General features: G+C 46.4%; 1 protein-coding gene across 1 annotated transcript in view; it reads left to right on the plus strand.

Moving 5' to 3' along the window:
* Nucleotides 1–6,433: 6,433 nt before the first annotated feature.
* The window catches only part of GNA13 (G protein subunit alpha 13), a 31,107-nt gene continuing 22,942 nt past the window's right edge, over nt 6,434–14,598 (plus strand). The window contains exon 1 of the mRNA XM_083148215.1: nt 6,434–6,814. Within this exon, the coding sequence (XP_083004341.1) occupies nt 6,532–6,814 (283 nt within the window). The 5' untranslated portion in view covers nt 6,434–6,531. The remainder of the gene's footprint in view (nt 6,815–14,598) is intronic.

Genomic DNA, 14,598 nt, shown 5'->3' on the forward strand with positions numbered 1-14,598 from the left:
AAAATACGGGGGACCCCTAGTCATTTTGTCCCCCGTATTTTGGGAACCAGCCCCGGACTTGGAGCCTGGGGCTGGTTTTAAAAAATCAGCGAAGCCCTATTTGTCGGGTTTCCTGATTTTTTAATACCAACCCCGGCTCTTTCAGCCTGGTGCTGGTTACGGCAAAAAAAACGGCTTTTAAACGGGTAAAACTCTGCTTTTTACCCGTTTAAAGAAAAACTGTATTTTTAAGCGGGTAAAGCAACCTGGAGCTTTCCCACTGCAGCTCTATCCGTTTAAAAAGGCTAAAAAAACGGCAAATTACCGTTTAAGAGCTGCAGTGGGAAAGGGGCATTAGTTTCCACTCATTTCTAGTCAATTTTGATCACTTCACAGCTCACAAAATTGTTTTCATTTACTGTAGTTAGGCCAATTTCCCCTGTATGAGTTTCCTGCGCAGCCGCCAGTCTGTGCAGAGACTGCGGCAAGTGTTTATCTGTTCTGATCAGTTTAAAATCTAATATACACTGGATATATGTTGTCACACTGGACACTGGATATATGTCGTCACACTGGACACTGGATATATGTCGTCACACTGGACACTGGATATATGTCGTCACACTGGACACTGGATATATGTCGTCACACTGTACACTAGAAATATGTCGTAACACTGGACACTGGATATATGCCGTCACACTGGACACTGGATATATGTCGTCACACTGGACAATGGATGTATGTCACACTGGATATATGTCGTCACACTGGACACTGGATATATGCCGTCACACTGGACACTGGATATATGTCGTCACACTGGACACTGGATATATGTCGTCACACTGGACACTAGAAATATGTCGTCACACTGGACACTAGAAATATGTTGTCACACTGGACACTGGACACAGCCCCTTGTATTATGGACACTGCAGCCCCTGTACACAGTGTACACTCAGCAGCACTGCAGCCCCTGCGTGTGAGCACTGCAGCACCGAGTTAGTTAAATCACACAACACAGGGCTAAATAAATCACAACACAGGGCACAGGCCACAGGACAGCCCCTGGACAGTGGACACAGCCCCTGACACACTGGACATAGCCCCAGTGTATTATGGACACTGCAGCCCCTGTACAAAGTGTGTACACTCAGCAGCACTGCAGCCCCTGCATGTGAGCACTGCAGCACCTAGTTAGTTAAATCACACAACACAGGGCTCAGGCCTACATAAATCACTACAACATAGGGCACGGAGCACAGGGCACGGAGCACAGGGCACGGAGCACAGGCCACGGAGCACGAATTTTCCCACCCACCCTCTCCTAGATTGTAGTGAAGATGGCGGGGTGCGCGTGAGTCTTTTATAATATCCCGGTCCCGCGAGAAGTTTTTAGAACGGTGCCCGGTTTATGTTTTGAAGTAAACCAAAAAGACCAAGCAACTGGGCAAAATGTAATTGATGCTGCTTTCCCACTGCCTACACGGGTAATGACCCGTTTTTTTTAAACGGGTCTTTAAACGGGTAAGAGCCATAAAGACTCTTTCCCACTGCAGCTTTTAAACGGTAAATTACCGTTTAAAAGCTGTTTTTGTCACATTCACACTTACCCGTTTAAAAACCTGTTTAAGCAGTGTAAAGATAGGGGGGGGGGGGAGAATTTAAAAAAAAAAAACGGCGTGGGGTCCCCCCCACTGCCGTAACCAGCACCAGGCTGAAAGAGCCGGGGCTGGTAATAAAAAATCAGGAAACCCGACAAATAGGGGTTCCCTGATTTTTTACAACCAGCCCCAGGCTCCAGGTCCGGGGCTGGTTCCCAAAATACGGGGGACAAAATGACTAGGGGTCCCCCGTATTTTAAGAACCAGCCCCAGGCACAACCAGCCAGCAGGGTAATGCCACAGCCGGGGGACACTTATTATATAAGTTCCCGCGGCCAAAGCATTAACCCTACCGACCAGTCAGCCTGGCCAGGGGCCCTGGGGGAGTGGGGACCCCCCCAATGAAGGGGTCCGCCCCCTCCAGGACTTACCTGACCAGGCTGAAGCCTGGTGCTGTCCTCGATGCCCCTGGGCGGTGGGCATCGAGCTGATGGTATGGTGTAAAAAATAGAATAAAAACCATTGTCTTTTACTGGTGAACTATGAGTCCCAGCAAGCCTCCCCCGCAAGCTGGGACTTGGAGAACCACAAGTCCCAGCCTGCGGGGCATTAAAGGGCCCGCTGGGTCTTGCAGTTCCACAGTAAAAGAAAGAGTTAAATAAACACACTGACACACGTGAAAAATAAAAGTTTAATACATACATAACACATACATACTGATACTTACCTATCTTAAGCCCGTAGGTAGCCCTGGTCCTGATGTCCTGGTCCGTGTCGGCGTCTGTATCCATGTCGGCATCCGTGTCGGCGGTCCGGAGTCCGAAGAAATCCATTTGGGAAGCTGTGGAAGGAAACCATACTCATGCCCCGCAGGCTGGGACTTGTGGTTCTCCAAGTCCCAGCTTGCGGGGGAGGCTTGCTGGGACTCATAGTTCACCAGTAAAAGACAATGGTTTTTATTCTATTTTTTACACCATACCATCAGCTCGATGCCCACCGCCCAGGGGCATCGAGGACAGCACCAGGCTTCAGCCTGGTCAGGTAAGTCCTGGAGGGGGGGGACCCCACTCCCCCAGGGCCCCTGGCCAGGCTGACTGGTCGGTAGGGTTAATGCTTTGGCCGCGGGAACTTATATAATAAGTGTCCCCCGGCTGTGGCATTACCCTGCTGGCTGGTTGTGCCTGGGGCTGGTTCTTAAAATACGGGGGACCCCTAGTCATTTTGTCCCCCGTATTTTGGGAACCAGCCCCGGACCTGGAGCCTGGTTGTAAAAAATCAGGGAACCCCTATTTGTCGGGTTTCCTGATTTTTTTAATACCAGCCCCGGCTCCTTCAGCCTGGTGCTGGTTACGGCAGTGGGGGGGGACCCCATGCCGTTTTTTTTTTTAACGGGTAAAGGGCTACCCCTTTCCCACTGCCGAAAAAACGGCTCTTACACGGTAAAAACACTGCTTTTTACCCGGTTAACAAATACCGGTATTTGTTACCCGTGTAAAGCAACCTGGAGCTTTCCCACTGCAGCTCTAGCCGTTTAAAAAGGCTAAAAAAAACGCATTTTACCGTGTAAAGCCTGCAGTGGGAAAGGGGCATGACTGTGCAGAGATTGAGATTTGGGTGGGGTGTGTTCAATCTGAAATCTAAACTGCAAAGTAAAAATAAAGCTGTCTAACCTTTGTGGGCTACATGCAAAAGCAATCAATATTTACCCTGCAAAGAAAAAATATAAATATATTTGCTCCCCTTGCATGGCAACATGGTTTGTTACAGACACAAAGGGACTGATTCAGACCTGTTTGCAAGGCTGCGTGTACTCGCAGCTGAGCGAACAGGTCAACGCCTCCCGCCACCCCAGGTCAGCGCCACCCCGAAGAATGGCCCCCCGCTAGCAGGCGAGGGGATGTGTACAAGAGCACATTCCCTTCCATGCGGCCGAAGGGGAGAGAAATCATTCCATGGTCACCGACCATGGAATGTTTTTTCTCCCCTTGGGAAATAAAAGTCAGTCTGATTGGGGGGAGCAGGAGATCACAGAGCAGAGCAGCCGTGATCGCTGAGGAGATACCATGTGCCAGCGCACGCATCTCTTCAGTGAAGGGATGGAGGGAGTTAAGGGAGCCCCAAAAAAATATAAAGAAGGGGGGACCACCCCTTGACTCCAACCCCTTTTCGAGCCAGCCGCGCCTTCGGCATTTGTGGATTACAAAAGTTGGGAGGTATGTCTAAATGCAGTAGAACCATTTAGAGTAAATGAAAAACATCTTCTGTTGAATTGGGAGCATCCGCGGTTGCCAGCCATTGGTTCCTATCATAGAAACATAGAATTTGATGGCAGATAACAACCATTTGGTCCATCTAGTTTGCCCCTTTTTTATCCTTCAGGTAATCTCAACCCTTTCTGATCCTTATTTTTTTGTAAGGATATTCATATGCCTATCCCAAGCATGTTTAAATTGTCCTACTGTCCACTACCACCTCTGATGGGAGGCTATTCCACTTATCCACTACCCTTTCTGTGAAGTAATTTTTTCTATAATTTCCCCTGAACCTACCTCCCTCCAGTTTCAGTGCATGTCCTCGTGTTCTATTACTTCTTTTCTTTTGAAGAAAATTTCCCTCCTTTACTATGTTAAAACCCTTGATATATTTGAAGATTTCTATGGGGCAGCACGGATGGTGTAATGGTTAGCATTACTGCCTCACAGCGCTGAGGTCATGGGTTCGATCCCCACCATAGCTCTAACTGTGCGGAGTTTGTATATTCTGCCCGTGGGTACACCGGTTTCCGCCCACAATACAAAAATATACAGATAGGTTAATTGGCTTCCAATAAAAATGAACCCTAGAATGCCTGGTTGTGTGTGTATATGTGGTAGGGGAAATAGATTGTAAGCTCCACTGGGGCAGGGACTGATGTGAATGTTCAAATATTCTCTGTAAAGCGCTGCGTACTATGTATGCGCTATATAAGAAACTGATAATAAATAAATAAATCATGTCCCCCCTTTCTCTTCTCTGCTCCAAACTATACATGTTAAGATCTTTTAGTCTTTCCAGGTAAGTTTTGTGATGTAGGCCATGCACCATTTTAGTTGCCCTTCTTTGTGCAGTCTCAAATGTATTTATATCCTTCTGAAGATATGGTCTCCAGATCCGGACACAATATTCCAGGCTGTACCAATGACCTATAAAGTGGCATTAGTACTTTTTTTTTTCTGATACTGATTCCTCTCCCTATGCAACCAAGCATCTGAATAGCCTTCCTCATTGCTTTGCTACATTGCTTTCCTGCCTTTAAGTCACTTGAAATAGTGTCTTCTAGATCCCTTTCCTCCTCAGTAGTTTCCATTAACATCATAGAACCAATCTGTTAGCCTATTCAATACTTAAACTAAATTTATTAGGATGAGAGATTCAGAAAGTGAGAGATTTGGTAAGAAATATCCAGTTTTTTTAAAGTGACAATCATTTACACTGCAAAACCAGTTTGATTTTGCAGTGTAAATGATCGCCGTTTAAAGAAAAAACTTTCTTACCAAATCTCTCGCTTTCTGAATCTCTCATCCTTTTAAATTTCACCCTTTATCTCATTTATGTATTTGACAATTAATCTGCACACCAGTCTCTATCCCTATTAAAGGTATTAATTTTATCCACTTACAATATGGAGAGGTGATGTCTACACCTAAAGTCCCCCATGCAATAGGGAGACTTCACCGAGCGCAGAAGTCACCTGCGGTCCCCTATTGAGCTGGTGTGGGAACCTCCAGGGCAGCATAATTATCTGACAGCATACCTCCCAACTTTTGAAGTTCTGCATTCGGGACGAAATTTTCGGGGGGGGGGGGGGGGGGGGGGTATTGGTGGTGGCCTAATCTGGGGGCGTGGCCTATACTTGCGGCTCTTCCGCGAGGCCACACACCCATTTTGCCGCTATGGGGGCATGACCCAGAGGCTCTGTGAGCCTCTAGCCATGCCCCCAGTCCCCTGGCTGCGGGAATAGACGCTGTGCGCATGCGCACAGCGTTTATTCCCCGCTGTTTAGCTGACAGGGGGGACTCCCAACAGCCCCCCCCACACTGTTGGGAGGTATGGACAGATCTCCCCTGCAGCCAGTGCAACTCACAGGCTCTGGTGCGATGCGCACGGGACTATGCATCATATCGGACCTGCTATCAATCACATTATTATTTATTATCAGTTTTTTATATAGCTCACACATATTCTGCAGCACTTTACAGAGGAATATTTGAACATTCACATCATTTGTGCGATTCACATCATTTTTATGCGATTGATTTCCACCATTGCATAAAAAGTGACAAAATCACACGTAGATCACCTAGTTTACCGCCAGTATTAATGGTGTTTGGAAAGATGTGAGGGCTGCTGCTATACAGAATGTGTGATATGTATGATGTACAGAGGTCTTTGCCTTGTGACATCACTTTCTTTTTCATAAATATACTGTACTGAATTTACATTGCGGTTTTGAGTCTGGGGGTGTCAGTACAAACACTAAATTCCTACACATTGTTGATACATATCGAAAGAGAACTAAAACGAGAGGGAAGGAAGTGTGCACCGGTTGCCCTGTTTATCTGTGGAGTCAGACAGACTAGTAGTGTGTGGCGTCTTCCCTGCGTGCTGTGGCGACGAAACCGATATTGTTGAAACAAATCCTAAAGAGCGACTTCATGGCCGGAGCCATTTTGGTTAAGTCACTGCCCAAAGTATTACGATATGGACTCCGCAACAATGGCGGCTACGGAGATAATAAGTATATAACTCAACTGCGGCCTCTAGCGCAGTGCCTCGCCGGAGCGCACGTCCCGGGCGGGGCTGCGCGCTCATTTCCCCAGGGGGACGCGCACGTGTACGCAGTGACGTTGAAGACGCAGAGAGCGCTGGCCTCCTCCCTGGGTTCGGTCTTCATGTAGTGTGTAAGATGGCGGACTTCCTGCCGACCCGCTCCGTGCTGTCTGTCTGCTTCCCCAATTGTGTGCTCAACAGCCGGGAGGCCGAGCAGCAGCGCAAGTCCAAGGAGATCGACCGATGCATTTCCCGGGAGAAGCCTTATGTCAAGCGGCTGGTGAAAATCCTGCTGCTAGGGGCCGGCGAGAGCGGCAAATCCACCTTCCTCAAACAGATGCGGATCATCCACGGCCAGGACTTCGACCTCCGTGCCAAGGAGGAGTTCCGGGCCACCATCTACAGCAATGTCATTAAGGGTGAGTGTGGCCCTTTAAATGTGTATAATGGGGGCGCCGACCCCACACCTTCCCTGCGCACCCCCTTTCGTTGTAGCGTCTCCCCTGTAACGGCCGCAGTGTTGCCAGCCAGGGGGCTGCTGCTTCTGTATGAAGGTGTGTGTATTGGAGGGGCTCAGGGCCACACCCCATGTCTCTGAGCCCCCACCCGTCCTCCATACCATCATACTGTCTGTAACAGGATTATTAGAAGTTCTTGTTGGTATTAAACATCTGTGACCGTGGAGGGCTCTTAGCTGCATCTCTTAGCTGTGTACATGTCCTCTACAGAAATGTCATCAAAGAAAGACCCTTTATGTAACTAATGGGCAATCCTGTACCCCCTACATACAGCAGAGTATGAAGCCTTTGTAAAGGTCCCCAGCTTCAGTGTGACCCCCTAATGTCAATGATGGAATCCAAATATGACTAACCTGCACCACACCCCATTAATGTGTAAAGGCCTCCCATACACTGGAATATATGACATTTGGGGTCTTTTCCTGCGATTGCGGGAAAATAACTCAAATTGCAGGGTGACAGCGGGTCCGATGCAGTGCACTGTTCCGTGTGCATCTTACTGCACCCTCTGAGTCACCCCTGCTTCAGAAGCATCGCTTGGATTGCTTCTGAGCTGGCCTGCTTGGCTGGGATTGCATGCATTATATCACATGCACAAGGACCGAATGCAATATATTGGGAAGGTCCCAGGTGGCTTAAGGGAGCACAGTGTGTGACTTCTCCAAGAGGAGAGGTCGCCGCAATGTATAGGGCTTTATCCCACATCTAATATCGGAGACCCGACTGCTTTGCACCTCAGTGCCATTTAACCTGCACCAATACTGCAATATCTTCAGAGGTAAGTGCTTCCATAAACCTAATATGATTGGGTTATCCTGTTTATTAGCTCTTAATGTATATGGATCATCTGCAGTGACATCAAAGTGTGTATGCAGTATACTCCATGTATGTGAATTGCACTACATATCCCACCATTCTACTCTGCATTACCTCCTTTGAGCCCTGTGCAGTATACACAATGTATGTGAATTGTATTGATATCCTGAAATCTCTAACGATTATGCCCAGTTTATATGGTGCATGATGATGGGGAAAATAGCTGGGCTTAAACGCTCAGTGCATACATAGAATTTGATGGCAGATAAGAACCATTTGGCCCATCTAGTCTGCCCCTTTTTTTTACCCTTCAGGTAATCTCAACCCTTTTTAATCCTTATTTCTTTGTAAGGATATTCATATGCCTATCCCAAGCATGTTTAAATTGTTCTACTGTCTTAGCCTTTAACACCTCTGATGGGAGACTATTCCACTTACCCACTACCCTTTCTGTGAAGTAATTATTTTTATACAACCTGAGCATTTTTCCCAGAATAATACCAGTAGATGAGCGTCATCGGCAGCGATTATGTGGGAGCGTGCAGCAGCACTCACCGCTGCCCTGTACAGAAGTCAAAACTGAGCGGTTTTCACATGAAAGTTGCCCAGTGTGTATGGGCTTTAATCTGCATTATCCCCACTACATACTGTAACTAGTGTTGCATTGATACGGATGTTTTGTGTTATCTATTTGAAGTTGTTGTTCAGTGAGGTATAATTTATTGGAGTATATTTGGCCTAGTGTTTATTTAACACCGGTTAATTCATGTCCATGGATTAGGTGGTCATGTGACCTTAGCTGTAGCCTCTCTTAATCAGACCTGGTATATCTCTGCATTTAGTTAATGGGCAGTTGTCTCAGAAATATATGAAGTGGTAATTACTCCTTTTAAAAGAACAGTTAAAAAACAAACAGTTTAAAAACGTTGAAGAACATCAAGCAAGGTAAATACAATACTTACTACACTTCATTACTATAAATATCCTCTTGGTACTTGTGTAGTTTCACGGCGCCAGCATGGCCGTGCATCCGTGTCCCCTTGCGGGGCTTGGTGGCTCACTACGCTCGCCACACTGTTTAAGGTCAACTCCATGCCAACGTGGATTGGGGGGGGGGGGGGAGGGTATGAACTATACACGTTGGCATGGAGTTTATTTTAGAAAGTGAGGCGAGCGCCAACCCGGAAGTAGTGCGCGGCCATGCTGGCGCCGTGAAACTACACAAGTACCATCCTTTTTACTTAAACCTAACATACACACAATCACATCATGCTCACCAAACTGCTACTTCTCATTTAATTACATGGAATTCTCACCATCTTCAACCATCCTATAAACTCCCTGTGCACGTTGCCTCTTTTATTCATTACCCCAGTGGTTCCCAAACTGTGCCGTGGCTCCCTGGGGTGCCTCGGGACACATGCAGGGGTGCCGCGGCTTTGTGGTCTAGGACCAACTCAAATTATTAATGGTTAATTATTTATAAGCAAAACCAGTGCTGGTAGCTGGCAATCATAGAATGTGTACCAACAGAAGCAAATCCTGCCCTTTACCACATAACTGCCACTAAGAATCGCATATAAACCCAATCTAAATTAAAAAAAATTGACCTAGGGGTGCCGTAAAAAAGTCTGATTCTCTAGGGTGCCGTGAATCAAAAAAGATTGGAAACCCCTGCATTACCATCTTCTAAACACTCATGAGCTCTTTACTTACCTCTCTACATGTACTTTCACATCCATATCTCACCATCAATATAAAAAACCACAAACCTCCACCTTTGTCTCTCTCCTTTCTAATCTTATTAGCTGGTGACATATCACCAAACTTTCTTATTTATCGTGTGTAAAAGGATTTCCAGGAAGCTGCAGGGGTAGTTCATGGGAATTGGACGATATACATCGCAGGTGCTAATAAGCACCCTCAATGTGCTGCTGTTGTTTGGTCTGATTATTCTATGTGCAGCAGGTCCTACCTCTGACCCGATGTGCACAGGAACGCGCATCGGATCCGATCAGTCGCCAAACACCTGCAATGTCCACTTTTTCACCTGATTTCAAAGCCAGATTCGGCATAGGTTAAAAACAGGGCAAATCGCACTAGTGTATGGGGGCGTTTAACCTGTCTGCAAACTGAGAGGTGGTATCTCTTAAGGTGCATTCACACTGTAATCTATTGTTAACAATATTGTGTTTTGTGTACATAGGTCATTAGCAATGTCCTCCCATCATCTAAACATGCAGTCAAATGTTAAATAGATAGTCAATGACTGAATGTTCTGAGCAGGGCCCGGGTAATGCCACTGAATCTTTTAGTGTGTATGCATTAGATCGTTTGCCTGGGAGTTCAAGGTACATTGGCACTGATACCGCATTATGATCATATCATGTAGTGTGTACCTAAATTAGTGCAGACTCTCATATATTGGAGCTGCATACTTAAAGACCTGAGGCCCAAAGGCTTTAAGTACACATTCCAGGTATTGTGGATCAAAGTGCATATAGGGGCATGGGCATTACGTAACTGGACCTTGCTTAATGGCAATTAAAGCTCAACAGAAGCAATCTGGAAACTGACCTTCTAGGAGGCGAGTGTAGAGAGCAATGTGGGTGCTGTGTGTGTCTGTTGTGTTACCAGCCTGGCTTGTGCATTCTGCAATGGTTTGATCACTGGATGTTTAAGGATCAGCCACAATTTAAGATAACTTCCAGATTTTTTTCATATGCACAGGTTGGGAAGTCTGAACTAGGGAAGCCAATCCCGGGGCATTTTTTCGATCCCGGGATTGGCTTCCCTACTATTAAAAACCCACCTCGGCCGCCCCGCATATTTACTTACAGATGCGTGGTGCGGCCGGGTGGGTGGGCGAGATGGGGTGATGGAGCCCGGGCTGGTCCGCTGGTCGCCCGGTGTGCCAGCAGGTCCGCTGCTGGGTGGGCGGGCTGGTCCGGGAACAGGACGGCTGGTCCGCTGGTGGCCTGGTGTGTCGGCAGGTCCGCTGCTGGGTGGGCGGGCTGGTCCGGGGACAGGACGGCTGGGCGGGCTGATCCGGGGACAGGATGGAGGCAGACAGCCTGTGCTGCCTGAGCAGCGTGACCTCTGACGTCGTCACGCTGCGCAGAGCCGCACTGCCCGGGACGGGAGAAGCCAGGCAGCTGCTGAGCACCCGCTCAGACGCTGCCCGGCATTAGACTAATCCCGAAATCCCGGGATTGGAAACCCCGGTGTTTTGGGGGCCAAATCCCGCGGATCCCGATCCCGGGATTGGCCACCCTAGTCTGAACCTCTAAGCTGGGTACAATTTGCGGTACTTGTGTAATAGCACGGCGCCCACTACGCTATTTGCTTAGTGGGCTATTCTGCGTACTGAAATCGCGTCGCACATGGCACAAACGGGCCATGCAATTTCACTACGCTGGCATACATATAAGTGAAATCGCATTGCACGTTTTCGTGCCGTGCGATTAATGCAATGTAATACAAAAAGTATTACAATATATACTGAACAGCACTGTGTATACCACATTATATACAGTACAATGAGATTTAGGTCACCCCCACTATCCACGTCAGCCTGAAGCGTGGTGAGCGCACGCGTTACGCCTCCTCCTAACCTTTTCATACCCCCACTATCCACATCGGTGGGGAGTTGATTTTATGAAGTGTGGCGAGCCACCGAGCCAGAAGCGTGGCGAGCGGACACGGAATACATGTAAAGTAATCTGCGGTGCTCGCCACAATTTATAACATTAATTCCACGCCGACGTGGATAGTGGGGGTATGAAAAGGTCGGGAGAACGTGCGCTCGCCACGCTTCGGGCTGGCGTGGATAGTGGGGGTGTTTCTCAGCTGCCATATCATACATCTGAGACAGTAATTACAACATGTGTAAACTGTTACTTGAATTTTCTTAATTAAGAATAAATTAGAACATTAATTACTACTTCTGACTGACTATGCTATTTATGCAGTCTACGCTGATTCTGACAGCACAGCTACGCTAACTGTGTAACGTCCACTGTGCTAATATAAAAGTACCCTAGTTAGTGAGATTGCATCGCACGGCACAAAAATGGCAATGCGATGCGTTTTCAGTACGCTAGCGTACATATGCTAATTGGGCGCCCTGCTAATACACAAGTACCCAAATTACATGACCCTGCAAATTATACAATATCACTATTTCCCTCAAACTGCCTGGACAAATGATATAAGGCAGTGATGGAGAATCTAGGCACTCCAGCTGTTGAACTACGCATCCCAGCATGTCCTGTAATATTTTTACTGCTAACTATTGCAGTGCATGCTGGGATATGCATGTCAACAGCTGAAGTGCCAAGGTTCTCAAGCCCAGATAGAGGGCACACACGATGTGGCCACATCTATGAACATGCTGTTGACTATAAAATCAGGATTTTCGCTGCATGTATAGACAACAGAGGGGGGGTCTAACAACCAGTGGGGTAATTGTTAACGATATTGTGTACACACTAGCTGATATTCCCCAGAAATAGTTAACAATATCGTTCTCGTGCATGTTAAAGATAATTGGCTGATGTATACACACCGTAAGTTCAGTTGGTCAACTGGTTGCGCATTTGAGCTTCAATAAAAATACTTTTTATAGGTATTCAGTCTCAGCTGGTACTGGGCCCGCTGCGTGGCGAGCACAGCTAGCCCGCAAGGGGGGGCGATCCACGTGTCCCCCCCCCCCCCCCCCCTGTCGGGATTTCGGCGGTCGGGATTTTGAATGCCGGGATTTCATACTGAATCCTTATTAGGGAAATAGTGCTAAGACACAAATAATCACATTAGTGCTTGGTGCGTTTCGGACTTTCCTCTGCACACTTACCTTTTAGCTGGTTGTGCATTTCATTTCACAAGTCACTTGTATAGTTTCTGCGAGAGCCACAGGTCATAGGGCCTTATTTTAGTTCACTCTTTTTGACAAAATCCTTCTTAGATGGACAAAACCATGTGCACTGCAGGTGGGGCAGATGTAATCTAATTCTCTGCACGTTTTACATCTGCCACCTGCAGTGCACATGGTTTTGTCCATCTAAAGAAGGATATTGTCAGAGAGTGAACTAGAATAAGGCCCATAGTTTCAGAGCCACTACAATAAAAAATGTCAATAGAGCTTCCCAACTTATTGTATACTGCTTATACATTCCCATCATCAGACATTGGGCCTTATTCTAGTTCACTCTTTCTGACAAAATCCTTCTTAGATGGACAAAACCATGTGCACTGCAGGGGGGCAGATGTAAAATGTGCAGAGAGAATTAGATGATGGTGAGTTATTTTGTTTCTGTGCAGGGAAAATACTGACTGCTTTATTTTTACACTGCAATATAGATCTCACTTTGAAGTAAAACCCCACCCAAATCTAACTCTCTGCACAAGTAACATCTGCCCCCTCCCCCTGCAGTGCACATGGTTTTGTCCATCTAAGAAGGATTTTGTCAGAGTGAACTAGAATAAGACCCATTGAATTCCAGTGATTCCCAAACTTTTTAAAATCGCGTCACACTATCTATCTTATTTCTTATTGTGAAATTTCTAATAAATATATTGAATGAAGTAAATTGTGTTTAGATGTCATCCTTACGTTTAAATATGTGTTGAGGGACAGGAACTGCTGATTGTCCACATGTTCAATCAGCAATTCCTGGCAGCACGGGTGGTGTAATGGTTAGCATTACTGCTTCACAGCGCTGAGGTCATGGGTCAATTCCCACCTTCGCTCTAACTGCGGATTTTGTATATTCTCCCCGTGTTTGCGTGGGGGTACTCCGGTTTCCTCCCACAATCCAAAAATATACTGGTAGGTCAATTGGCTTCCAACAAAAAAATTAACCCTAGAATGTCTGTATGTGTACATGTGGTAGGGAATATAGATTGTAAGCTCCACTGGGGCAGGGACTGATGTGAATGAGCAACTATACTCTGTAAAAGCGCTGCGGAATATGTGTGCGCTATATAAGAAACTGTTAATAAATAAATGTTCTGATTGGCAGTCACCACCAATGTGTTTTTCCTATTAATTGACCGCTAATTCTTAATTGGTCCTGAACCACCAACCCGTGGTACTCCTGCAAGTGTTTCAAGGCACCCCAGGGTGCTCACAGATCGGGAACCACTGCTGTATTCAATGTCTGTTTACAGTAGATATTTGTGTAAACCACTCAATCTGTATTCTTCATCTCAGACTATTACGGAGATCCCAGATCACTTCAGAACATATGATACTGGTTTGGTTGCTGCTAGTGAATTTGATTCATGTTATATATGCACGGCACAAATTCAGTAAATGTTTACAGTATACTGGGTTTACCGTATGTACACAACAGTCTTCTGGTATGAAGTTACATCACCTCATGGAACAGTGTTTGTGAATATCTCCAGAATATGGATATGCTGCTAAAAGCATTCAATGTGCTTTCAATTCGATATTTCTTCTAAAAGCAAATAGAAAAATAGTGCATATCACACTGTGGGGTAGATTTATTAAGCTCGGTGAAGTGATAAAGTGTCTGGTTTTTATCACTGGCCAATCTGCTCCTACCTGTCATTTTTCAAACCAAGCCTGTAACTACACAGGTAGGAGCGGATTGGCCGGTGATAAAAACCAGACACTTTATCACTTCATCGAGCTTAATAAATCTGCCCCTGTGTACCCTACATAAATCTTATGTGCAGCAGGGGACGCAGAGAGGACTCGAAGGTGGGCATGCAGGCGAATTTAAAAAAACAAACATACAAATGAATGGCTTAGAGCTCTCAGCCAATCAGTGGCTGCCCATTCATTTTATATGGGTGTTTTTATTTTTTGCATCTATTCTCGCTTCCCTGGCCGGCCCTCTGCA

The sequence above is a fragment of the Crinia signifera genome, chromosome 6 (assembly GCF_055691185.1).
Source record: "Crinia signifera chromosome 6, ASM5569118v1, whole genome shotgun sequence".
Taxonomy (NCBI): Eukaryota; Metazoa; Chordata; class Amphibia; order Anura; family Myobatrachidae; genus Crinia; species Crinia signifera.